Source organism: Bacillus rossius (genome assembly GCF_032445375.1).
Source record: "Bacillus rossius redtenbacheri isolate Brsri chromosome 9 unlocalized genomic scaffold, Brsri_v3 Brsri_v3_scf9_1, whole genome shotgun sequence".
NCBI lineage: Eukaryota > Metazoa > Arthropoda > Insecta > Phasmatodea > Bacillidae > Bacillus > Bacillus rossius.
In genome coordinates, this window is record NW_026962012.1 from 6,251,907 (window position 1) to 6,279,224 (window position 27,318).

Consider the following 27,318-nt stretch of genomic DNA (forward strand, 5'->3'; position numbering starts at 1 on the left):
ACATCAACTGAAGCACTACAGGTAATCGCTGGTGAGATCCCGATTGACCTGAAAGTAAAGGAAAGAGGTGAACTTGCACTGCTTGCTGCACGGGGGGTGATCACCGAGGAGGACAGATGGATCGCCAGACAAATTACACTAGATGAATGGCAAAAGCGTTGGGATCAGTCAGGAAAGGGGAGATATACGTATATTCTCTTCCCTGATATCCGGAGAAGACTTAAGCAAACATGGATAAAACCTGACCATTATGTCACTCAATATCTAACAGGACATGGGAACTTCAAACAAAAACTGTTTACTATGAATCTGGTAGAGGATGAACTATGTGCAACATGTGAAGTCCCAGATACAGTAACACATGTCCTAAATGAATGCTCCAAAACGCAAGATATCAGGGAGAGATATGCGGGACACCCGGAACTGGCAGACCTAAACATGGCAAACATGGATCATATGTTACAGAAAAACAGCTATAACATCTGGCGGGAATATGTGCATGAAATCAGCAAAAGGCTGGAAGAATTCGATGCATGGATGACAATTGAAGGACAAGTCACAGAACACAATGGGGAGTAAAACGTGTACTAACACAATATGGCCATTCACTTGGAAACCTGTCTGCTTCGTCAGGGAGGGAAGAAACGCTGAACCTGTTCAGAAAATAATTCGTGACCAACAACGAAGAACTAAGCACGAACACGCAAAACGCTTAGCAGAATTAGACGAATCAGATCCAAGGCAAAAGGAACTGATATTGTTCCAAAAGAGACAGCAAGAACTACTGGACTATGAGACAAATACTGTGCCAGCGATTCAACTGGAAGAGCTCCCAGAGATACACCAAGTGGATGGATCAAGCATAAATCCAGCAGAAATGTATGCCAAATTTGAATATGATCTGCGAATGTCTCGGCTTGATGAGCCTAAGATTCAGAAGGCTGCCATAGCAGTGGTACTTCGCAGCATGGAAGGAGGAGACAAGATCAACTTCCCAAATATGGATGCAATAGACAGGCATATGCTGGCAAGGAACAACATCCCTCTGGAGATCGACCAGTTGAAAGAGCTGTTACAGGTTAACTTCTCAAGACTAGGAATGAACATCGATTTCCTAGAACTCAAAAGGCAAGCTGAAAGGACCTATGGTCGATTCGTGTTCGATCATACACGACCATTTAATGGATACAAGCTCGTTAAAAGGTTGTAGAGAGTCCTCCAGCAAGACAAGCCAAACAATAACACGAACCAGAAGAGACAAACATGAGCACGGACGTGACCAAAACACCCGAAGAGAGACAAAGAAACAGAAGAAGAAGAACAGAGAAGAAGGAGATTTTAAGATTGGACACCATTTTAAATCAATTTTAGATCAAAACGAAAATTTTGGATATTTTAAAAGACGACTTGAGATATTTTATGGGATGCTCATCAAGATCCAGAGGATTTTTAACATCTCAGACCAAAATTTTACGAATGAACAAAATTTTAAGGATTTGACAAAAGAAGAAAGAACAAGAACGAACAAGAAAGGGAACAAGACAGCAGGTGATGGAGTGGGCTGGAGAGTCAGCAAGAAGGAAAGGAGTGGCAAAGGACAGCAGTCAAAGAAGGAACAGACAGAAAACCCAGAAAGGCGGTGGGATCGGTGCCCTTGCATGTTCGTTGCCCCGGGTACTGGCAACCGTCCTGGAGCAATGGCATGCAAGAGATCCCACGCGGAGTGACTGCAGAGTTTTTAACATCAGCCGTCGTGTTTTTAATATCGCATGGATGCAAATTGACAATGAATTTTATTATTATTATTATAATATTGACAAAGCTATATTCTGGCTGCAGGCACGGCGGCTTAAACAGAATGGATAAGTTGTTTCTGGTTGAGGCAAATGAATGGTGCTAAACCATTCAAAACCATGGCATATGAACATCTGAGGCCAAACATCCTGATGCCATTAAGACCAGGTGACATCAGGATGAAAGAAGAAAAGTTAGTGCTCCTGGAATACCCTAACGGGTTCAGTCCTAGGAGGTGGAGGTGGTGAGGCTAGGCCGGGCTTCGGCCCGAAACAACTTGCCTCGCCGCGGCCTGGCGCCGCCGCCAGCAGTTCTCCTCGCCGCTGCCTCGCCGCGGCCTGGCGCCGCCGCCAGCAGTTCTCCTCGCCGCTGCCTCGCCGCGGCCTGGCGCCGCCGCCAGCAGTTCTCCTCGCCGCTGCCTCGCCGCGGCCTGGCGCCGCCGCCAGCAGTTCTCCTCGCCGCTGCCTCGCCGCGGCCTGGCGCCGCCGCCAGCAGTTCTCCTCGCCGCTGCCTCGCCGCGGCCTGGCGCCGCCGCCAGCAGTTCTCCTCGCCGCTGCCTCGCCGCGGCCTGGCGCTGCCGCCAGCAGTTCGCCTCCCGGCTGCCTGGCGCCGCCGCCAGCAGTTCTCCTCGCCGCTGCCTCGCCGCGGCCTGGCGCCGCCGCCAGCAGTTCTCCTCGCCGCTGCCTCGCCGCGGCCTGGCGCCGCCGCCAGCAGTTCTCCTCGCCGCTGCCTCGCCGCTGCCTGGCGCCGCCGCCAGCAGTTCTCCTCGCCGCTGCCTCGGCGCGGCCTGGCGCCGCCGCCAGCAGTTCTCCTCGCCGCTGCCTCGCCGCGGCCTGGCGCCGCCGCCAGCAGTTCTCCTCGCCGCTGCCTCGGCGCGGCCTGGCGCCGCCGCCAGCAGTTCGCCTCCCGGCTGCCTGGCGCCGCCGCCAGCAGTTCTCCTCGCCGCTGCCTCGGCGCGGCCTGGCGCCGCCGCCAGCAGTTCGCCTCCCGGCTGCCTGGCGCCGCCGCCAGCAGTTCTCCTCGCCGCTGCCTCGGCGCGGCCTGGCGCCGCCGCCAGCAGTTCTCCTCGCCGCTTCCTCGGCGCGGCCTGGCGCCGCCTAAAGTTCGCCTCCCGGCTGCCTGGCGCCGCCGCCAGCAGTTCTCCTCGCCGCTGCCTCGGCGCGGCCTGGCGCCGCCGCCAGCAGTTCTCCTCGCCGCTGCCCCGCCGCGGCCTGGCGCCGCCGCCAGCAGTTCTCCTCGCCGCTTCCTCGGCGCGGCCTGGCGCCGCCGCCAGCAGTTCGCCTCGCCGCTGCCTCGGCGCGGCCTGGCGCCGCCGCCAGCAGTTCGCCTCCCGGCTGCCTGGCGCCGCCGCCAGCAGTTCGCCTCCCGGCTGCCTGGCGCCGCCGCCAGCAGTTCGCCTCCCGGCTGCCTGGCGCCGCCGCCAGCAGTTCGCCTCCCGGCTGCCTGGCGCCGCCGCCAGCAGTTCTCCTCGCCGCTGCCTCGGCGCGGCCTGGCGCCGCCGCCAGCAGTTCGCCTCCCGGCTGCCTGGCGCCGCCGCCAGCAGTTCTCCTCGCCGCTGCCTCGGCGCGGCCTGGCGCCGCCGCCAGCAGTTCGCCTCCCGGCTGCCTGGCGCCGCCGCCAGCAGTTCTCCTCGCCGCTTCCTCGGCGCGGCCTGGCGCCGCCGCCAGCAGTTCGCCTCCCGGCTGCCTGGCGCCGCCGCCAGCAGTTCTCCTCGCCGCTGCCTCGGCGCGGCCTGGCGCCGCCGCCAGCAGTTCTCCTCGCCGCTTCCTCGGCGCGGCCTGGCGCCGCCGCCAGCAGTTCGCCTCCCGGCTGCCTGGCGCCGCCGCCAGCAGTTCTCCTCGCCGCTGCCTCGGCGCGGCCTGGCGCCGCCGCCAGCAGTTCGCCTCCCGGCTGCCTGGCGCCGCCGCCAGCAGTTCTCCTCGCCGCTTCCTCGGCGCGGCTTGGCGCCGCCGCCAGCAGTTCGCCTCCCGGCTGCCTGGCACCGCCGCCAGCAGTTCTCCTCGCCGCTGCCTCGGCGCGGCCTGGCGCCGCCGCCAGCAGTTCGCCTCCCGGCTGCCTGGCGCCGCCGCCAGCAGTTCTCCTCGCCGCTGCCTCGGCGCGGCCTGCGGGCTGATTACGAACACCATCGACGACTAGCGTTATTCTTCACGCGGTAACGAAACACGTATCGCATTTGGTGATTACGACCCACCTTGCGATATGCGTTTCGTTATTTTCCACGGTAACGCTAACCTGCGATACGAATCCATGACGTCAGAGGACAAGCAACAATTGAACAATTAATATTTTCGTCGAACAGACTATTTTGTAAGTGAATCATGAATACTTAGTGTTACTGAGAACAAAATAATCTTTTTTAATGCACTAATTTCTTAAATAAAGTATTTAAATCTTTTTTGCTGCCTTTTTCGTAGAAGTTTAAATTAAAAATGCAGTTAAAGATTTCGCATCGTCATTGTGGCTAACTGCGTCTTGCCATGTAAACATAAACATCGAACGAGAAGCATGTTTAAACTTCAATAGAATGAAAATGAGGCCACTCTACAGGTTACAAAATTAAAGGAACAACTAATTACCACGAACCCGTGTCTGTTTTTATTTTACCTATTATTGATATGATATGAAGAATGGAATTTAACAAATATTTAGTCAAGTTTGGTGTGCTTGTGTAAAATCATAACCTTATACTTCAAAGTTATACATATATGTGGTTATTAGCATACCTAATAAAAACAACACTTTTTAACATATTTCCAGCGGTGAGCTTTCTAGTTTATGTAATCTAATCAGTTAAAATTTTATAAATATATTTTAATACTCATGTGCTTTCGTGGATTTTATATACAAGTGTTTTGAAACAATGTTTCCAAGATATTAGTACCATTCGTAAATAAAAATAATTTTGCTAATATTTATATCATAGGTCACTCAAACATTTTTTACTCCCTTCGTACACTTGGTAAAGTTTAATTACAGTAAATTATTTAAATTTGTGGTTTTCTTGATTAGAGTGCACATGCCGCTATTAAAGAGGACACTGTGTTGAATATTTGTGTTCTCAGTTAAAATAAGCCTTAGAGTGGCACTGGTAAAGTTACTGCTGCCCAACAGAAATCATGGTGTGGTTTATTAAGAGCCACAGAGTGTTTGCAGCCAATTTTTCTACAAATAATGAATGTGAAGCTTGCATGTATCTGTGGATTTAACTGGCAAAGAGGCTTAACAAACGTTTAGGGACATTAAAAACCATTACCATTGGCAAAATATTAGTTTTCTTATTATTTTTTTCTTTAGTGAATATAGCGTTACAATTTTTATGTAAGCAGCAGCCTTCAATTACAATGGAGAAGATATGGGCTACTTTTTGTATTTTCATTTTTTGAAGTCTGTTTTAAACTCTTCAGTGTGTTAGGTTGCATATTCTAAGGATAAAATTAGGCCCATAATGTTTCAATTTAAAAAGATTGACATTTTAAACAGTTATTATGGAACAGTTCTTGAAAATTTTCAGTGTAAGAACAGTATTTTTTTTATAATCTGAGGATATGAAAGTTCATTGCTATGTTTTTTTTAATTGCTGTTTAATTTAATCTCACCAATGACTTAAACAAGTGAAACTAAGTACTGAGTAATTAGAGTAAGTACTGAATAAGTACTGAGTAAACAACTTTGTTTTCAAGATGGCATTCAAGTTGGTTAATGATCCAACATGTATGTAAATTATTAATATGCTGCAATTATTTTAAAAACTGTCTTGAAATATTCAATAATTTTAATTCTCCGCCCCCCCCCCCCCCCTTTTTCCCATTAAGATAAATTAATAGATTACTTTTTCTCAGCAAGTTTAGAAATTGATGGTTTAATATGTAAAATAATATTCAGTTTGAACAATTTCTGATGTACATGCATACCAATTATTTAATCCATTTTTTTTTTAAATTCAGTAATGGATCAACATGATATATGCTGTAATAAAAAGAGCAGCTTAAGCAATAGCTGCTAAGATAACAGCTGGCAATATTATCCAAGTTATATTTCTGAGCAGCCTTGACCAGAGAATTATCCAAATCTTCGGTACAGCATCATCATTGGGAATGATGTAGATTCTAGAAGGTGGTTTTGTCCCTCAACCTCTGGTAGACATTATATTGTGGTAGTCATGCATTTTGTTTATTCTATACTTTTCCAAATATTTATTTGAAAATTAAATATATATTTTTTTCAATACTGGTATGCTTCCAATTTGGTTTGAGATTGGTGTAGTGGGTTTAAAATAAGAGTGGTGAAAATTAAGTAGTTAAGATACCTGAAAGTTGACAGAGAGAAATTGGAGGTGTGCTACATTTAAAATGAAACACAAAAAAATGACTTGCATGAACATGGAAGTGTTAATAGTTCATATTAAAAAAAATTAAAATTGAAGTTGTTCTACTCAGAAGTGTATGCAGAATTTTGTTATGAGGGAGGAAGGGGGATGGGGAGGAGGAAAGTGGTATAGAAGCACTTAGCCTGCTGTTGGCTTTATTTTTTTTTGGGGGGGGGGAATATAGATTTTTCTTTTAGGATTTTGGGGAGGCATATATTCCTCTTGCCCCTACATATACCCCTGGTAGGTTCATTATTAAAACAAGACCTCTTACAATCCTTGTGTTTTCATAAGATAGCCAAGAAACCTAAGAGTTTTTTTATGCATATTTGTTATAATAGCCATCAGTCACAATCAGTTACATATTAATTTACTGTATTAGTCTTTTATTTAAGTTAAATTTTACTTAATATAGTTAAATAAGCTGTTCAAAGGCTTCATCACATATTTTAAGAAACATTTGATTTGATCTCTAAATACTAGCTCAAAAATTGCTTATTTTAATATTCACACACATCTAAGCACAGATTTAATGGTTATTGGTTATTCTGATGATAAATAGAAAGATAAGAACAGTGAGTGATGATAACAATTCATAAGATGCAGAGTGTTGACTGGGGAGGTGCAAGGAATGGAGCTGTACCAAACTTTATCGCAAGATGAATCATACTAAGTCAATATTTGTTCCTGAATTATCTAACTAAATGCAATGTGTGCCATTTAATTTGTTTGTACTTGTCTCGGTCTCAATAAACATACCTACATTGATTCTAAACTTACAATAATAAAAATTAGTTCAAAATATTTTTTTTATATTCATCCACATGAAACAATGTCTATACTGTATACAAATGGGCTCACTGGCAACAACTAGCAGTTGTACCTGCTGGAACTTGCATTGATAGTCAGCTAGCCTAATGAAATTCTTCCATGTTATATCTTGTTTACACAAAAAAAAAAAAGTAAAGAATGGTTATATACAAGCATTGTGAAATCTTTGACTGGAAAAACCTTGATAATACTTTTAGTCAGCATACTTTATAGAATGTGTGCTTTGTTATTAGCACCTCCTTTATTATAACTCTGCCTCTATAATACCTAGTGTAACCTATACAATTCATACTGGTAATGATTAATAGTACAATTTAAAAATAATAAAAAAAAGAGCAGCATTCAAGAAAGATAGCTGGCAGCTGATAAACAACTTTCAAGAAAGACAGCTGGCAGCTGATGAGAAGCATTGGGAATATGTGCTTCTGAAATGGTAACAAGCAATTTGATTAAAAATGCATCAAAGAACTTAAAGAAAAGTTAAAAGGCATGCTGGAAGCATGTGCTAAAATTGCCAATTATGAGAAAATATTGTGTTAAGAAATCATTTTTTGTATCCTTACAGACATGTGCATTGATTTTTTTATTGGACAGGCTATTAATAGTTAATATTAATAATTGTTTAATTATAACCATCCATGGAAATAATTGAGCTATTAAATAATACACTCTTTGTAAATATTTTTCGTTTAAAACCAAAACAAAGTCTGAAATTGCAAAATTTTTAAATAAAAAACCTGTAAACATGAAGCAGCACATGTATGTATGAGATTTACTTTAAATAACAATCTATCATTAAATGATTCATTGTATCTATTTTTTACACACAAAAAAAAACAATGGTTCAAAAAAGCCACTGCCAACTCTCTCAGGACAATGAGATCTGCTGAAACCAGAAAACAAAAATTTAACATGTGTTTAATATAATATCCAAGTTATACTCAAAAGTAACATGGAAATGAGTGAACACTATTTTCATTTCACAATTTCTTTAATAAATGCAACAAACTTGATAACAAAGTATTTATTAAATTGCATAGCTTGTTTCTTCATGTTTCTAAGGTTTTCCAACTGCTATGAGGGTGCAATCTGGCAATTCGAAGGGATTTTGATGGTTTCTTAACAATCTTCTCTGCCTTCTCCTCCAGTTCGATATTTAGCAGAAAGGCAGCAAAGGCCATTGTGTAGAACCTGAAATATTTTCAAACATTAACTAAATTAGTGTAATATAGTTTGGTAGGCTACTAATTGTTAACAAGAGGGCCTGATTAATAGAAATAATTTTTAATATGGTATTATTGAGCTAATATTCCTCGATGTAATGCATAACTGCATTCATTTTTCTTTAATTTCTAAAAACAATTTTAACTTTTTTACTTCTTTTCCAACAATTCTCCATGAGTGTGTTGTAATTCTTCAAGCAGTTAAACTAGAAATATGCCATTTTAATAGCTTGTTAGGTTAGGTAAATCAAAAAATTTAATACATGAGAATGATTGGTTGGCTTAAGTAAGCTACATTAAAAATACTGTGTGATTTTGTGAACTGTTTCTTAAGTTATGTTACCAACAAAAATAATAGGTATAAACTGTAGTGTGGTTGGTTAGGTTAGAGTTAGCTGTGTTACAATATATAATTCTTAAAAACTGTTAAAATGAGTTCACAGTATATTTAATATAACTACCATAACCTAATAAACTGTCTACACTACTTTCAAGTACTGTATTTGTAGTTAACCTAATCAAACCAGCCATTCCCACCATTAAGTTAGATGAATTAAAAATAACAAAAAAATAGTGTGGATATGTGTGAATGGTTAGTTAAGATAGGTTAGTTACATTAATTGTACTACAAAATATGTGTGGATGGTTGGTTAGGTGAGGTAAGCTTAATTTTCTATTAGTAAAACAATGTTACAGTATTGATAGCCTATGTTAATTATTGGAATCAATGTCTGAAAACTAATAAATAAATTTAAAAAAAAACATATGGAAAAGTAGCTTTTCACCAGATTTACCTCATTATACAATATTTAAAATGCAGCTAACCTAACCAAATGTAGACATGAATAGATTTGCAGTATTTGAAGTGTAGCTAACCACACATAACCAACAATTTAAACAGTAAACAACTTGAAATATCTCAACAGAAATAAGTATCAAGGTTAATAATAGGAACTCAAAATTACCGTTTTCATAAACTTATTTTTATAATAAAGCCTCGCCTCCCCTACATAAAAGCTCGAAATGTTATTTAATAGAATCATCCTGCTTAAGGAGGGGAATTCCTAAATAAATTATTCATCAAGTTATTTGTTTTATGATCAGCCCCACTTGTTAACAATTACCTATGTTAACACACTTAGGTAATAGAGCCAATATGTAAATGAATGAGCACAAATTAAAAATTTCTTGCACAATTGAACACACAAGGAGGCCGGAAATAGCTTTCTGAAACTAAATAGAGAAATATACCATTTACTGTCTGAAGTCTACAAGCGCACAGATTAAACAAAAATGCATGTTGAGCCGTTCGTAGGCAACGGTTGAGCAAATACTCAAACACAAAATATGCATAAGCAGCCTATTTGAACTATTTATAGCTATGTTATGTTCATAATGTGCGTGTAAATAATATCGCTCTTTAGGTTAGGATTAATTTGATAAGCTATGACACGGCATTTATTTATTCTTCTTACCTACTTTGATCGTATTTAAACCACTTCATAATTATTCCACACAAACTATGCATTGAAAACAATGATTTCATGGTACAATTAATAAACATAAATAGCATGTTAAAAATAATGTTCGCGTGTTAAATATACACACGCTAACCTAAAACAATTGTTTTCGTTTAACTTCATCGCTTTACATCGTACTCGACTATATTTAAAACAATAATGTGCGATTATAATGCCGTTTTAAGGACGGGAGGACATTATTTTTAAGAGTAATTATATCACTTACCTCACAATCGCTTCGTATCACCACTTGAAATGCCCGTGATATATAACGTAGCTCCGGTGCGATAAATATCACTTGAAAAGTGTGCTCGTAATCAAAGTTTGCGATATATACCGCCACAACGTCATCAATATTCGAAGTTTAACGAAACACGATGTGTTCGTAATCACGTTGCTGGTTCCTGCGATATTCTTCGCAAACCTTCGTTATTTATCGCAACTTATAACGCAAAGTGTGTGCTCGTAATCAGCCCGCTGGCGCCGCCGCTAGCAGTTCTCCTCGCCGCTTCCTCGGCGCGGCCTGGCGCCGCCGCCAGCAGTTCGCCTCCCGGCTTCCTGGCGCCGCCGCCAGCAGTTCTCCTCGCCGCTGCCTCGGCGCGGCCTGGCGCCGCCGCCAGCAGTTCTCCTCGCCGCTTCCTCGGCGCGGCCTGGCGCCGCCTAAAGTTCGCCTCCCGGCTGCCTGGCGCCGCCGCCAGCAGTTCTCCTCGCCGCTGCCTCGGCGCGGCCTGGCGCCGCCGCCAGCAGTTCTCCTCGCCGCTTCCTCGGCGCGGCCTGGCGCCGCCTAAAGTTCGCCTCCCGGCTGCCTGGCGCCGCCGCCAGCAGTTCTCCTCGCCGCTGCCTCGGCGCGGCCTGGCGCCGCCGCCAGCAGTTCTCCTCGCCGCTTCCTCGGCGCGGCCTGGCGCCGCCTAAAGTTCGCCTCCCGGCTGCCTGGCGCCGCCGCCAGCAGTTCTCCTCGCCGCTGCCTCGGCGCGGCCTGGCGCCGCCGCCAGCAGTTCGCCTCCCGGCTGCCTGGCGCCGCCGCCAGCAGTTCTCCTCGCCGCTGCCTCGGCGCGGCCTGGCGCCGCCGCCAGCAGTTCTCCTCGCCGCTTCCTCGGCGCGGCCTGGCGCCGCCGCCAGCAGTTCGCCTCCCGGCTGCCTGGCGCCGCCGCCAGCAGTTCTCCTCGCCGCTGCCTCGGCGCGGCCTGGCGCCGCCGCCAGCAGTTCGCCTCCCGGCTGCCTGGCGCCGCCGCCAGCAGTTCTCCTCGCCGCTGCCTCGCCGCGGCCTGGCGCCGCCGCCAGCAGTTCTCCTCGCCGCTGCCTCGGCGCGGCCTGGCGCCGCCGCCAGCAGTTCTCCTCGCCGCTGCCTCGCCGCGGCCTGGCGCCGCCGCCAGCAGTTCTCCTCGCCGCTGCCTCGGCGCGGCCTGGCGCCGCCGCCAGCAGTTCTCCTCGCCGCTTCCTCGGCGCGGCATGGCGCCGCCGCCAGCAGTTCGCCTCCCGGCTGCCTGGCGCCGCCGCCAGCAGTTCTCCTCGCTGCTGCCTCGGCGCGGCCTGGCGCCGCCGCCAGCAGTTCGCCTCCCGGCTGCCTGGCGCCGCCGCCAGCAGTTCTCCTCGCCGCTTCCTCGGCGCGGCCTGGCGCCGCCGCCAGCAGTTCTCCTCGCCGCTGCCTCGGCGCGGCCTGGCGCCGCCGCCAGCAGTTCTCCTCGCCGCTGCCTCGCCGCGGCCTGGCGCCGCCGCCAGCAGTTCTCCTCGCCGCTGCCTCGGCGCGGCCTGGCGCCGCCGCCAGCAGTTCTCCTCGCCGCTGCCTCGCCGCGGCCTGGCGCCGCCGCCAGCAGTTCTCCTCGCCGCTTCCTCGGCGCGGCCTGGCGCCGCCGCCAGCAGTTCTCCTCGCCCTGCCTCGGCGCGGCCTGGCGCCGCCGCCAGCAGTTCTCCTCGCCGCTGCCTCGCCGCGGCCTGGCGCCGCCGCCAGCAGTTCTCCTCGCCGCTGCCTCGGCGCGGCCTGGCGCCGCCGCCAGCAGTTCTCCTCGCCGCTTCCTCGGCGCGGCATGGCGCCGCCGCCAGCAGTTCGCCTCCCGGCTGCCTGGCGCCGCCGCCAGCAGTTCTCCTCGCTGCTGCCTCGGCGCGGCCTGGCGCCGCCGCCAGCAGTTCGCCTCCCGGCTGCCTGGCGCCGCCGCCAGCAGTTCTCCTCGCCGCTTCCTCGGCGCGGCCTGGCGCCGCCTAAAGTTCGCCTCCCGGCTGCCTGGCGCCGCCGCCAGCAGTTCTCCTCGCCGCTGCCTCGGCGCGGCCTGGCGCCGCCGCCAGCAGTTCTCCTCGCCGCTTCCTCGGCGCGGCCTGGCGCCGCCGCCAGCAGTTCGCCTCCCGGCAGCCTGGCGCCGCCGCCAGCAGTTCTCCTCGCCGCTGCCTCGGCGCGGCCTGGCGCCGCCGCCAGCAGTTCGCCTCCCGGCTGCCTGGCGCGTGCTCGCACCGTGTTGCTGCCGGTGCCTCGACGATCAGACCGCACACAGTAACGTCTTGTGCATTTGGAGGAAAATAACTATGTATCACTTAAAAAAAGGAAAGTTTTCGCACCAACACCCGGCTTCGGATTCTCACCCAAACATTCATGCTTTGAGTTGTGCCCAGGACCTCCAATAGTTAAAACTTATTTGTAAACCGTTCTGAGCAAAAGGTTTCCAGTATTAACTGCGCAGATAATAAGCAAGATAGAACAAAAATCAAGTCAAATTGATGCATATTATATTACTTTTTTCCATGTTTTAAAAAATTATGATTGAATGGAAAAAAAAGCAATTAAGAGATAAAATTATGCTCAAAGTTTCGTAATAAATACTCAGTATATATACATATATACATATATTTCATATGTGGGGAAAACTACCCACAGCCATGTGTTGTAAACTGGTTGTGAAAGTGGAGAAGTGTTTTCCCCTGCGCGCTGCTCTGTGCTGTGACTGGCGGACACAGAGCCGGGCGCTGTGCGGGGCGAGTTACCGGCCCCCGACTAACGCGGTTAGCGCCGGCCGTCAGCGAGGCCCGAGGCACTGTCGCCCCGGCCTCCTGCAGGCGTGATCGTGCGAGGGGCGAGCGCGATAATCCCGTGTTAGCCTGAATCTGTTTCAGATCTCTAGCAGCCTAGTTAACTTGTGTAACGAGTATTAGCCAATGAGCAGATGTAATTTTCCCGAGTGCATAGAGGATTATGGAGTCTGTCCTATAGGTAGGGACCGGAAAAATTCGAGGGTTCAATGACCTGCAGGATGAACTGCATAGTTCTACGTACACTCGGTCAAATTTCACCAACTCATTGGCTGCTGTCTTGTAAGACGTCCCAACGTAGCAGCCTGTGATTCGATAAAGCTTTGGTCGGGCGTTTCTCATTGGCCCAGAGTCATCCAGGTGAGTTGTGAGCCAATAGCAGAGGCAGCACTGAGGTGTAACTATTTGTATTTTAGCCTATCGCGAAATGAATTCGCGAATTTTTACTGTCTCTACCTATAGGTCATTGAAATCGCGAATTTTTCCGGCCTCTACAAATAGGCCTAACCCGTGGTTCAATGGTCATGTATATGGGTAGGCATTTTTCGGCGGAAAAATCTGAATGACTATTAGACTGCAACAAGGTATACCCGCACCAGCGGTTTCTGCCTTGTGATTGGTGGCCGTCTGCGAGATAAGTCGTCGCCTATTTCACCGAGCCACTCAGGAAGCGTTTGCTTCCGCACTGGATTAATGTGATTGGTGTTGTAACAACATACCTGAAAGAAACTCACCTAATCACGAAACACAGACGATGCTACAGTGTTTTAACTTTCAGTAGTTTTCGGAATCTTTTCGCGAAATATGTTTGCCCCTAGTCATGGACGTTCAAAGTGTACAAACATTTCCATTCCAGAATGTCGCCAAATAATTATATGCAAATTTTGCATGTCTCTACTTATAAACTCCACCGAATGGGTACAAGATATTCGCTGTCAAGAGTTTTCACTGAGTAGTGTATATAATGAGTCAGAAGGCAGCGCTGTCAACCCCAGCAGTTGAAAGATTTATAGTTGGCACTCCTGATGGTGACGAAATATGCTTGCAATTTTAAAAATCAGCTCAACAAATGGCGCGCGAGAAGAAACAAATGTTTCCGATGATTGACTGTTGGCAGCACTGCAAGCTCTTAGCTATCGTGGATGAGAGATATTGGAATAATGGTAGTTTTACACGTCTCCCTTTGTTTCGAGGACGGGAGAACGCGCACTCATTCTATGTAGAAACATTTACCCGCCCCGCCTTGCTGAATGCGGCAGGCCTTTTATAGGGTCAAGGTCACAAGTCTGAGCGCAAAACTTTAAAAAAAAAAATCCAATGCCACGGCTCGTCGGAGTCTTGCGTGGAATTTACCAGTAGTTTTCTGAAACCTATACTGATATTTATGACATTGTTGTTCAGAAAAAAACTATGACCCAATCTGCTGTGGTTTAATTTTGAAATAGTTATTTTCCAACTAACTGAAAATCACGCACAAAGGTGGGTGTTTTACATCGTCATATATAATACTGTAATATAACGAATACTTAGTTTTACCTATGAAAAAAATTGTTTGCCGTACTTACATTAAAATTCAATTAATTGTATAATAAATTACCATAATGTTTTTTCCACTTATAATGGGAAATTTTGTTATTGCATTTTTAAGTCATTGTTTTGGTTTTACAGCAGTTCGTACGTATAATACTATTAATACACGACGTGGAAGGTGCGTCTTATCACGTTGGGAGAAATTGTTTATCAAATAACAAGTAACATTTTATGATTATATCCAATTCTACCATTTACAGTATTCAACGAATTAAATTCAAAACTTATCATTGTTCCATTTCTGTCAGAGTAATTTCATCACATAAATCATCAAAATAAACAAACATTGATTTTTCTGTTAACCTCCGTCTAAACATTTCCTATTACGTTCCGTCACAAATGTTAGTCGCCTGATGTATACCCGCTGTGTGACGGGAAATAATTCATAGTCGAACGCGTTGTGTTTGATCGATTGTGTAACAGAATACGAACTTTACGTTTAGCCTATATACTGTTTTATTTACAGTCTGGTAATGCTTACAACTAACTTCCATAGTTTACATTCCTAAAAATGTATTTATTAAAACCTGTACTCTAATTATAAACTCGGGCATGGCGTGCGATGCAAATTTCCGAATATAGAACGTTTATTGAGATACACAGTTTTTTTTAAGAAAAAATATAAAAGAGCTGATTTTATTTTTTCAATTTTTGTTTAAACCTTTTTGAAGTGAAAACTTCTATAGGAAGGTTTGGATAGTGAGTAAATTCATGTAAGTCGTCATCGGCATGGTCACGTGACGTCAGCTGTGAATGGGTATGTATGTGTGTGTGTATGTATGTTTGTATGTATGTATATATATATATCTTATATATAAAATTCTCGTGTCACAGTGTTAGTTACGATACTCCTCCGAAACGGCTTGACCGATTTTTATGAAATTTTGTATGCATATTCAGTAGGTCTGAGAATCGGCTACTATCAATTTTTTATACCCCTAAGTGATAAGGGTTGTCCACCCCTAACATTTATTTTTTTATTTTTGGGACAATATTATTATTTTTTATTTTTTTATAATGTGGCATTAAAAAATACACACAACCCTAAATTTTCACCCTTATATCACCAACCCCTAATTTTTAATAGAATTTTATATTTTTCAACCCCGGTCGATAGCTGATCAATTAACACTTGATCAACCTTCCCCGCCTACCGCGAGCTCATTACCTGTATTAACACATAGACCACATATTAATATGAAATTCCATCCCTAAGGGAGTGAAAAAGTGATAATTTCATTTTATAATAGAAAAAATCATAGGTCATAGACATACAAATAGTGAGTGAGTGTCATTTCTCTGTGTCTGCCACATGATCCTACACATAGTACGGTCTTGCAATTTCGTATTTTTCTCCTTGGTGAGACCAGCCTGCTTAGTGGAGCTCGCAGCGGCTAGCAAAATAAAGGCGCTCATAACAGTTTTGTTCTTAACTTCGTCAATAGATAGAGTTAGTTGTCTTGAATTTTAAACGCACCACCGTTTGATGCGTTTGTCATGTCTTTAATTTTCGTTTGTTTGTGCCGTATGCGTTCCTATACCATTCATCCGATTGCGATGAAATTTTGGTGAGTTGTTATGCGCATGCCCGTGAAGGTTTCTGAGACAATATAACTATTTTGCAATAGTTGGAGCACAAATCGTTTCAAAAATGTGTTTATTTCATATTAAATAGCGGCACTTGGTCTGTTTTTGTTGTATAAGTGCGCACGCATGACACAATTTATTTAAATATAAAAGAGAGACAGAGATAGAGTGATATATATAGAGTGAGATAGAGAGAGACACAGATAAGTTGAGATAGAGCGAGGTAGTGAGAATGAAATGGGTTAGATAAAGAGATATATGTATAGAGCCATATAGAGATTTATATATAGAAGAGATAGAGATAGTGGGAGTTATATATGTATATATGTAGATATAAAGAGATAAATATATATATAGAGATATATATATAGATAGATATATATATAGATAAATATATATTAAGAGAGATTGATAGATGATTTGTATAATGTGTAACTACTTCAAACATATTACAAAACAAAACTGAATGAGGCATTGCAATGCATGCCGAGCATTAGCTAGATAATGGAATCTTTTCAATATTAGTAATATCTTATTTTTAAGCTTTTTTCTATAGTACTTTATAGAGTCTAGACTACATACAGACCACCAATTTTTAGATATATACAGGTAAATAACCACACACTGGCAGAACAACGTCTGTCGGGATCTGAAAGTGATATAAATTATTGTGCACACTTGACATTCAAATTAAGAAGACAATTACTAACTGCATCTAATTTCGAAAAAGGTCCCCTTCACCCTGTTTTCAGCCCGGGCAACGCCGGGTACTGCAGCTAATATATATATATATATATATATATATATATATATATATATATATATATACTTAGTGGTGCGCGCGCAGCCAGTGCACATAACAGGTCGACAAGTAATGCACACGACATATACCAATACGTATATATCTTATTAATACGCATCTTCAGTCCCTGTACATCCGTGCTGTGTATATGGGAATCGAATGTGTGTATGCAGTAAAAAATGATTATAAAATATATTAATATTCTCTTACGGATATATAGTTTAAATAACGAAGAAAACGGAGTATTTGTAGCAATATAACCTAAAAATTAAGAACATCATTATTTTTTTTGAATACCTACAATTACTATGCAATGTGTATTTTATAGTAATTTAGAAGTTATTTTACTAAAGTGATAAAACAAATTTGTTGTGTGATAATATTTTTTTGTAAAAATTGCGAAAAAGTCTCTGATTTTTATCAAAAATTAATTTGGATATCCAAAAATAATAACTGTTTTGTTTATTGTTTTAAGTTTTCGCTTCTGTCGGCAGTCCTCATGAATTCAGACTGCTTTGAGATTTTTTGTTTTTAATTTTTACTAGTGCATATTATGAAACTTTCGTCTCAACGTCGTGTTGATAAAAGTTAATTAAATTTATGATCGGCTTCAACCATGATTTTAGATGTTATTTTTTGCCATCTAAATATTTCTATGAAGAATTTTTATGTAGTTAGACAAAAACATCAGTGGATGGCGCAAAAGGAAGGTGGGAATTTGGGAAAAAAATTGCAAAATATCATTGAAGGCAAGGTGAGCTGTTACACCTGCAATGTCAACTGTGTGAGAAGCGAATATGGCAGTGTGTTAGTGTCAGTAGTAATGTTTTTTAATACATGTGTTCAAATTTTTTTTTCTATTTTCTTTCAAACTCTCCTTACCTCTTTCCCCTCCTCATCAGTCCAACAATCCTAAAAAATTCCTGTATCATCCGCCACTGAGAAACATTAATTACGAATAATGTCCTGACCTTTTGCACATAGCAGATAACACCTGTATTTCGCGAATACATTTCGTGTCAAGGTATTTCACAAAATACTGTAGCTTTTCTCCTGTGGTTATTGGCTGAGGTCGGTGAGAGGTGTCGTCCCGCTCTTGACGGGGCCAATAAGAATGTGGTCACCGTACTGCTGCACCCTCACAATTTGCCATGACTCTTAGAAAAAGCTACAGTGTTTTGTGAAATACTTTGACATGAAATTAAATCGCGAAATACAGGTGTTCCTACTTATAAGCAGAGACTGGAAAAATTCGCGCTTTCTATGACCTCTAGGATAGACTCCACTATCCCCTAAATTCTCAGGTAACAGCCACCTGCTCATTGGCTATTGACTCGTGACACCTGTCAACTGGGATGCTTGCGATTCGATACTTTTCTGCTGGTTGAAGATTTTTCATTGGCTCAAAGTCCTTCACTCAAAATGTGAGCCAATCACAGAAGCAATATAAAGGTACATTTGTTTGGATTTCCTCTGATTATTTGGGTAGTAAAGTAGACAGATTTGAAGCACATACACATCTGCTTCTATAGTTGATGGTTGAACTACAGTGCTTTTTACCACGTCATTGAAGACCCTGGGCTAGTTATAATGTGTAACCCGTCAAAAGACGTGACCTACCTTTGTTGTTTATACAGACCCGGAAATTTCATGAATTTGTTTAACATCACTAAAAAATTCACAGTTCTATGTATACCCTACCTACATATCCCTTCCAACTGGCTGATTTCTTTCTGGAGAATCTGCCCAGCCTTGGAATAAATCGACGTGATTCGGTCTCTCTACTGCTAGCTGGTAGATGACTGGTCCACAGTCGCGGAGGGGAGTGTCCAAACAATTGGAATCCCATCATAAAAGCAATATAGAGGTGTACGTTTTTGCAGTTTACCTTGTGACCAAAAGAATGCGCCAGTTTTTCTGGTCTCTAATCCTCGATATAAACAGGAATAATTCGCGGGTTCATTTCGAGATGTGCTAGAATCAAAACATGTGTACCTTCATGCTGCATGTGTGATTGGACATAGTTTATCTGGAGAACTCTTGAGTCATATAAAAACATTCAACAATAGAAGTATCGAATCGCAGGCATCCCAGTTAGCGGATCTCACAAAACAGTAGCCAGTGGTCAGGTGTCATTTGCCCAAGTACATAGAGGATTGTGGAGTCTATCCTAGAGGTCATAGAAAGTGTGAAATTTTTTCTAGTTCCTAAACATCGGGCATTCTAAAAATGATTGATTATATGTGTGCAATTTTATTCTATCGTTTAGTGAAATAAACGTGCTTCTAGTAATTGTTTAAGAGTTGAATGTCTGTGCTCGCCAGCTCTGCTCGGTGTACGCTCATTGGTCGGCCTTGAAGTCATCCTTGCCGGTTGGAGGTTACTCTGGTGGGGGGGGGGGGGGAGACAGCAGCGGTCTGCAGCCAAGCTCTGCAGGCCCAGGGGTGTGTTTATGTTAGTGAGGGGGCGACGATAAGTGCGACTCTCGCTGCTGGTTCTTGGGCGGTGTCACCTCTAAGCTCAAGGCTGTGCTCTGGCGTGCAGTCTTTACGTCGTGTTCAGGACAACTATGAGATCCGAGCTGTTACCGTAACACTATATGGCGGAGAAATGATTATAAAGATGATATGAAAGTCCATTGTGTGCTTTTAAATTATGTGGATCGAATGTTTCACGTCAAAAAAATTATTCTGAAAACACGATATTTAGCAATTTCGACTCTCCCAAAAATGCAGTTTAAAAACGAAATACGGAAACAGAACTACTTGTTCGTAAACGGACCACACTCAGATATGTTGTGAAGTTTTTAAAACGCGTGTTTTTTTTTCCTCTGTAGCTCTGCACACCGAGTAACGGGCGATTTGCCTAACGGCGTTTTCCCTAACGGTGTTCTGCCTGACGGTGATTTGCCTAACGGCGTTTTGCCTGACGGTGATTTGCCTAACGGCGATTTGCCTAACGGCGTTTTGCCTAAAATGTTACTATGATGACAAAACCTCGTTTGGCCTAACGGCGAATTGCCTAATGGCATTTTGCTAATGGCGATTTGCCTAACGGCATTTTGCCTAACCTAACCTAACATAACATAACCTTACCAAAGCTAACCTTACCTAATCTAACCTAAGCTAACCTAACCTAAGCTAACCTAACCTAACCTAATCTAACCTAAGCTAACCTAACCTAACGGCGTTTTGCCTATCAGTGGTTTGCCTAACGGCGTTTTTCCTAACGGTGATTTGCCTAACGGTGTTTTGCCTAACGGCGATTTGCCTAACGGCGTTTTGCCTAAAATTAGGCAAAACGCCTTTAGGCAAAATGACACATGCCCCGGCACACCGTGTGTGTGCCAGGGTAGGCCACAGAGAAGCTACAGCCGGGCTGACATCCCGTCTGTTCTCCGAGCTCAGAGCCCGTCTGCAGGCGACAGTAGCCAGATTGGGCCGATGGGGGAAACTAGACTCCACGGAAGGTATGCGAAAGCAGTCGGAGACAACTGTCACTTCTGACAAGCTGTCTCCTGTTTCCACTTTTTTTTTTAGAAGACTAGCATTCTTCCTTCCCTCTCTTCCCGCCACCCGGGAAGAATATTTTTTTCATAGTTGGTTACACAATGCTATTTTATCCAGTGGGTTCATCTCCCAGAGAGATGTAAGAGAAGGAGGGGTGGCTTCTGTCACGCCCTGGTGGCTGGGGCGCCAACAGGTTAGCTTTGGTTCCCTCCCCCCTTCCCTCGTGCACCTCTGGAGCAGCCATCACCACACCGGCTAGCATCTGCACTCTGGGTGTCTGGGAAGCACACGCACAAGTGTCGGGGTTTGGCGAGGGACCGCCAGATACCTGGTTGCAAGCGTGTCATCTGAAGTTTACTGAGGGGTCTAAGCAGTGAAGCTAAGTTTCAATGATTTAACTGTGACTTTACGTATTGTGTAGACAAAATGATTACTTTCCGCGTTAGCGATGTCCGTCAAAGAAGTCAAATTTCTTGTTAATGACCATTATTTCTTTTCTGTTAGGACAGAATGGAGATTTTTAACTGTGCGGTATTTCGGGGACAGCAACGCCACGCGTGTTAGTAGTGAAACTTCACTCTTAAATAATCCACTTCAGTAATAAAACAATATATTCCATCATTCTATCGAACGATAAAACTCAACATTAAAGTAAACATTGGATTGTCACAGTTGTAGTAAACGTGGCGACGAGCACTCTGCAAAGAGCGGTAGAGTTGTCTCTCTGCTTTATTCGTTGTTCCCTCCTTCACAGCCCTTTTATCCCCGACGAGCACCCCACTCATTTTTTTCATTTGTTACGCCCTGATGACTCATTACCTCGACTCACTCTACCGGTTCTAAAGAAGTTTCACTTAAAGAAAAAAGAAGCCTTTTCGATACGACTTTAAGTCAAATGATGAATAATATTTTCTCATTAGTTAAGCATTAAAGGCTTTTACTAACGCTTTGTATTTTATACGTTAAATTTTAAATCATTTATTCATTTGTGTTTAGAATCTTTTAGTGTAATCTTCCTTTTGTTATAGTCTGAGACAATTCTCAAAAGAAGTATCAATGGTCTTCATATCATTTTAGGTACCACTGTTGTTTTGTTATCCGTTTACCTAAACAACTGCATGTTGTCTGTGTTCGTAAACATACATCATGTGTTGCTTTTAAAGTAACGGTTGATAATGGATACAACTGGCATGACTTTTCAGAATTTAGAAATTAGAAGAAAATAGTTATGTAGGAGACAAAATCTATCAAATGCAGAGGTTTCTAGACAGTGAATTTTAAGGCTGAAGGGATTACTTCGCAACGAAAATATAGTTGTTTCACCTCGATGAATATCTTACAGACAGAAGGACAAAAATATGAATCTCTTTAAGTATTATTAATATTTGTTTATCTTTTGATTCGACTTGTAAATATGAATCTGGTAAAGGAAGAAAAATACCTAGTTGGAAATATTTTCGGATAATATAAGCATTCACTCTAAACTCAAACACGGATTTAAAAAAAAATAATTTAGGAAACAATTTATGTAAACGAGCTTTTGCTGGCTGTTTAATCGGTGAAATTCAGTTGTCTGTGCTTTAAATAGATTAATTCGCTGCGAAATCGAAGTCAATCAACGAACTTCATTCACTTAAATAAAACTGTATGAATAACAGACTCAAGCAAATCGATTTTAATACATTTTGAATTAAATTTTAGTAAAAGATTCTGTTTCTGTTTTGTCACGTCAGTATTACAGTTTGGAAAGTAATAAACCATTTACATATGTGGTTTCCTTTGAAAAATAAAAAAATAAACTAAGTGTTACGTTAGTCATGTTGATTTCAAGCAATCTAATATGACGTCCAGAGATCCAAACTTTCTAATGCATTGGAAATAACCTTCATCCTTCTAATAACGAAAGTTTCTATTCAATAATGCTTTAATTTGACAAGTTTTTATTTTTCGGTATTGGTAACATCAAAGTAAATTTTAATGAGTAATGAAAAACTTTTCTTAATCAATGTGGTTGATTTGAGAAAAATATTTTGAATAAACAACGATAATCCAAGTAGGTTTTACTGATTTCATTTTATATAAGTTATATATACAAATAGTACATAAATATATTTCCTAAACCAGGCGTATAGGCTGTTTTATTGTGATTTTCGGCCACCATCTTGATTTCAGACGCAAGGGTGGCCATTTTTAGTGTCAAATTTCCATAAAAATCCTTAAAAATTCCTCAAAATTCTTAGAAACTTCCCTATTTCGTGGAAAAAATTCCCGTTTTGAGGGGAAATTTTCCATTTTATTCCCCAAAAATTCCAGAGGCTTCAAATGTCCCCATTGAGGCTTAAATTCCCCATGGGTAAGCATCCACTAAGTCTCCGAATGGAAGCTTTGATCTTGACATTGACTTCGACGGCAATTTTTAGTGTAAAATTTCCTCAAAATTCCTCAAAAATGACTTAAAATTCGTAAACATTTCCATTTTTAAGGATAATTACCCGTCAAATTCAATGTCAAGGTCAAAGCTTCTCTTCAGATTCTTTATGAAGGTTTGTCTGTGTGAAATGAAATCCTCAATGGTGAAATTTCAAGCCTCGGGCATTTTTGGGGAATGAAATTGGAAATTTTCCCTCCAAGAGGGATTTTTTTCCTCGAAATAGGGAAATTTGTAGGAATTTTGATTTAATTTGACATTAAAAATGGCTAACGTGGTGTCAGAATACAATATGGCGGCCGACAATCACAATCTACAGTCTAGAAGCCTGTTTCAGGAAATTCATTTATATACTACTTATACATACCATTTATAGAGCCAGAAGTAACGCATTTAGATAAAATATGTAAACATGTAGTAATTGCACGTAAGCTGGTTTCAGTGTTACATTGTTTCCTTTAACACAATTTTTTTAATAATGCAATTTATGACAATAAATACGGAGACAAGAAATAAGTGAAAATTTATTTAGTGCGATTTCACTGATACAGATATATAATGTTAGTACGTTCGTAATATTTTACCTCTTTTAATGGCTGCTTGAATAACAAGGTCTTATACATTTGGAAGTGCAATCAGAATCATTGTCGATCTTTGAGAGCTTCTTCTCTTCTACCTGCCTGTGTGGTTTCCTTCGTCCGTGCCGGCCGCCGAAGTTGGCAAGATTGGAGAATCAGGTGCCACAAAAAAAAATAGAAGGAACACGCGAGGGTATAATCTGATGAAACAAGGGTGGGAAATGTGCAAGGAGAACAAGGGGCGAGAGAGGAAACCCAATTTATGTTGAAAGGCAGACGCTGGGGTGGGAGCGCAGATATGCTGCCACACAAAAACATCCCTTTTCTTCCGTCCGGGGCTATGCATAAAGATGAGCCAGGCTTTTACGAGCTGCAACACGACGAGAAGATGGCAGCTGATGATAGTCCGGACACCCCAGGTCTTTGGTGATTGAAAAAAATATATATATTTTATACTTAAGTTTTAAAGTTGACAGTAAATTTTGTGAGAAATGTAGGAATACGCAAGAACAGTTTAATTTAAGTTAAAATATTTCAAGATAAGCTATACTTCAAAATAGTGTGATGTCTGGATTACGTGATTGGTAGAGACGTAGGGTATACCTATCCCGGAACTTAATTCTCAGTCTCAAGTGCCATGTGTATATATATATATATATATATATATATATATATATATATATTCTGACACATTTATTTCCAACATATATTCACATAGTGTACTATCATTGCGCAGATTTGCACGCTTCTTTGCGCCTATATTACACTAAATGAATATTTGTGGCAAAACAACAAATGTTAAAATTTTAATAAATGGCCCTGAAATAAAGTAATGAAGAAAAAAAGGGGGAAAAAATCAACATTTGTACGTGTAAAAATAAAATGGCACGCAAAAGCCAAAATACATTCCTCTAGATTTTAGAGCACTCGTGCACTGATTGGCTGCAATGCGCTCTGGAAACAAGTGTTGTCGTGTCTGATTGGCTGGGCATGTTGGAATGTCCACGTCCCCTGCAGCTCCACAGTTTGTTTATTGGTTCGTCATAGAAGTCGGGAAATCGCCGACTCATAAAACGAGGCTGTAGTCATTAAAAACAAATATTTCTGCAGAGAAAAAAAAACTTTTCCTCACCCGCAGTAAATCAACTAAATTTATTGTTGGGCGCGATGCACTTTCTTTTGGTAAGTGCCAGTAAAACTGTAGAAGGGCATCCACCTTACAGTTTCTCGTTCTGGAATTATAGTTTCACCGGCATGTGCTTTTTGATCACGTGTTCATTGTTTACCAAGTCTGAAAAAGCAGCTGTTATAACAAAAATAAAAATAAAAGTGCTGGCATTGACCCAACCAAATTGACCCAAATTGACCCAAAAACAAAACTTTTTTTTTGTGACAGCAAAAATGTTATTGTCAGTTATAAGACACTTCTTAGAAACTTTATTATTAATTTGTTGTCAACACAAAATATTTTGTAATATCTCTATTGGCCAAATACAGCTGGTTTTTCGTTGCATCTGGTTGGAACACTATACTTTCATGACCGAAATGTTTAGTTCATGCTTGTAAGTCGATATCTGCTGTCGTGGAAGTAATCAAAATGTGGGATTAGTATTTGCGGCATAGTCATAGGAACATGCCACTCAAGGGCTTTATGCGGGCGACTATTCAGTCTGCTGTTGAATGAATCGCATATTATAATACTGTTTTAAAATTAATTTGGAGGAATGCTAACTACTCTGCACTGACGAAGAAATCACAGTGCTACAGATATCAAATCTGATTTTATGAAAACTTTTTTATCTGTGCAGTTGAGTCAATAAGCATAAATTGTAAGTTGGAAGAAACAAGCTAGACCTACGTGATAAAAAATCATAAATCTAATAGAGTGGCCAAAATAACTTCTTGTAAATATACAAATATAACAGTATAAATTGTACAACACATTCGTATGGAATATATCGGAAAAATGGTTTATCTAAAGAAGGTATTGATATATATTCTAATTTGTAATCAAAGTTTCCAAATAATTTCCATGTGTGTAAAAGAAACAATTTTTTTACTATGTGTAAAAATGAAACTGTGGATATATTTATTCATATCAGTGGAATTAGACTGAAGAGTGTAAGCTGAATGCCACCATTGATTTATGTTAACCAGCCTTCACCCAGCCGACTGATATGTGCTTTACAGACACAGTGACGTAACAATCTATTGTCGTTTTATCGCCACCTGTAGCATTTCCGCTCATTGAAGCTGAAGTGACGATACTGCTACACCTGAAGATTAAGTTTATTTTTAATTTCTTAGGAGGTGACAGTGGCAAAATTTTAACTATATAAAGTGACAAACTACCAAAATATGTTAAAAATCTGATATTTTCCAATATGGTAACTGCTTTCAAAGGAAGTAAATAATTAACCGTTAAAAATGTTTACTTGATTATAGTCCCACTCTGTTAAAATTGGTTTTTACATACATATAAATAACCAAAACCTTTAGTAAGAATGTACTTATGTACTTTATTAATGTTAAAAAGTGTTAACTTTATTAAAATCTTTTGGTTTCGGTTAGTTAATCCAAATCACGCTATTTAATTCAAACTTAAGAATAATCAATCTGACACAGACTTTGGTTGGCCTTGAATTGGTTCATAATGTGTTTTAATCATCCTAACACGCTTATGTTTGCTGTGAGATGTGGAAGCCAAATGCATGATAACAATAGCTGATGACTCATTTTGAGTGGCGTACACATGCGTACATCTTATAACCGAAAACTCTGCGAGGTAAAATAGCTTTTGTCAAAAGAAATAAGTCGTTAAAACAATTAAGTGCGTAAAGAACCGGAGGGGCGGGTAGAGTAAAAAAAAAATATTCACCTCCAAACATTTTCAAGGTCCCTGCCGAGTCGTCCGGACCACCTGGGCCCCAAAAAGAAAATTATGAACAGCCTCCCTCCCCTCTTCCTGTTCTCTGTTCCGTGCGCCGTGCGCGACGGACATAGCTGGGATAACTTACCTGCGGGCCGGGCGGCGCCGAGCGGCGGCGGAGACGCCCGAGCGCGGCCGAGGGCTCCCCCTCCTTTGTTCCCCCCCTCCCGAGCCGCCGCCGAGCAGCGCCGCACAGCGCGCGGGCGACCAGACTGTCGGGGTTACCGCGCAGGCCGGACCGCTGGCGGCGCGCGTGTGAGCCGTGTGTCGTGTGCTGGCCATGTGAGAGGTGCGCGCGTGCCGCCATGTTCGGCAGCCTGGTGAAGACGCTGCAGTCGCTCAGCCCGCTGGGCTCGCCCGTCACCAGCCCCGCCGCCTCGCCCAGGGCGTCGCGCCGCCGCCGCGAGGTGCAGTCCGACCCGGAGGCGGACGACGGCGACCGCGGCAAGAAGACGTCGCGCCCCAGGCGCCCGCTGGACAAGCGGCGCGCGGGCAAGAGGCCGCACATCGGCGACCCGGTGCCCCTGCGAGGCTCCAAGTCCCTGGGCCGCCTGGACGGACTCAAGGAGGTGCGTCTACTTTCACACACCCGTTTTAACCGTTTTAGCACGTTTTGGACAAGGACTTCCATCATTTAACGCCTTCCTGACCGAAAGAAAACGTTAAAGCACAAAACACAGCAATTCTAATCATTCAGACAGATTTTTTCCTCTCATTTACTGCTGTCGAAGTTTGAAATGTTTGAATTTTGTCAGCCGTTACTTACAGAAGAAGTTGTTTTTAACGTTTAGTAATAATAAACAGCAAATAAATTCCACGTAAATAAACATATATTGGCGTTGGACTGCACTATGTATGAGGTGTTTATGATAAACTTGTCTAAATATTGAGTAGATTACATTACATACATTAGTAGATTCCGCCCCTTCTCTCTCTTTCTCTTTCTCCCTCCCACCTCCTTTAACTCCTGTTATAACAATTATTGTACCAACCCAACGTCTTTATGTGAGAAACAATAACCTTAGGTACTCTGTAGTTTAAGACACTGATGCGTTTTTTAATCTTTTATTCAACAGCTGTTAGTGAGTTGTTGAAAACCTGAGTGATAAATACTTATACATCTGAACTGACAAGATTCATCTTACC

General features: G+C 42.8%; 1 protein-coding gene across 3 annotated transcripts in view; it reads left to right on the top strand.

Annotated features, from left to right (window-relative positions):
* The window catches only part of LOC134542613 (rho GTPase-activating protein 20-like), a 927,095-nt gene that overhangs the window by 426,561 nt on the left and 473,216 nt on the right, over window positions 1-27,318 (top strand). Inside the window, exon 1 of one of the 3 annotated variants that reach the window (XM_063386996.1) lies at window positions 26,397-26,741. The exons of the other annotated variants lie outside the window; for them this stretch is intronic. Coding sequence (XP_063243066.1) covers window positions 26,478-26,741 — 264 coding nt within the window. The 5' untranslated portion in view covers window positions 26,397-26,477. Of the gene's footprint in view, window positions 1-26,396; window positions 26,742-27,318 lie in introns of those variants that run through there. 3 annotated transcript variants of the gene reach the window in all.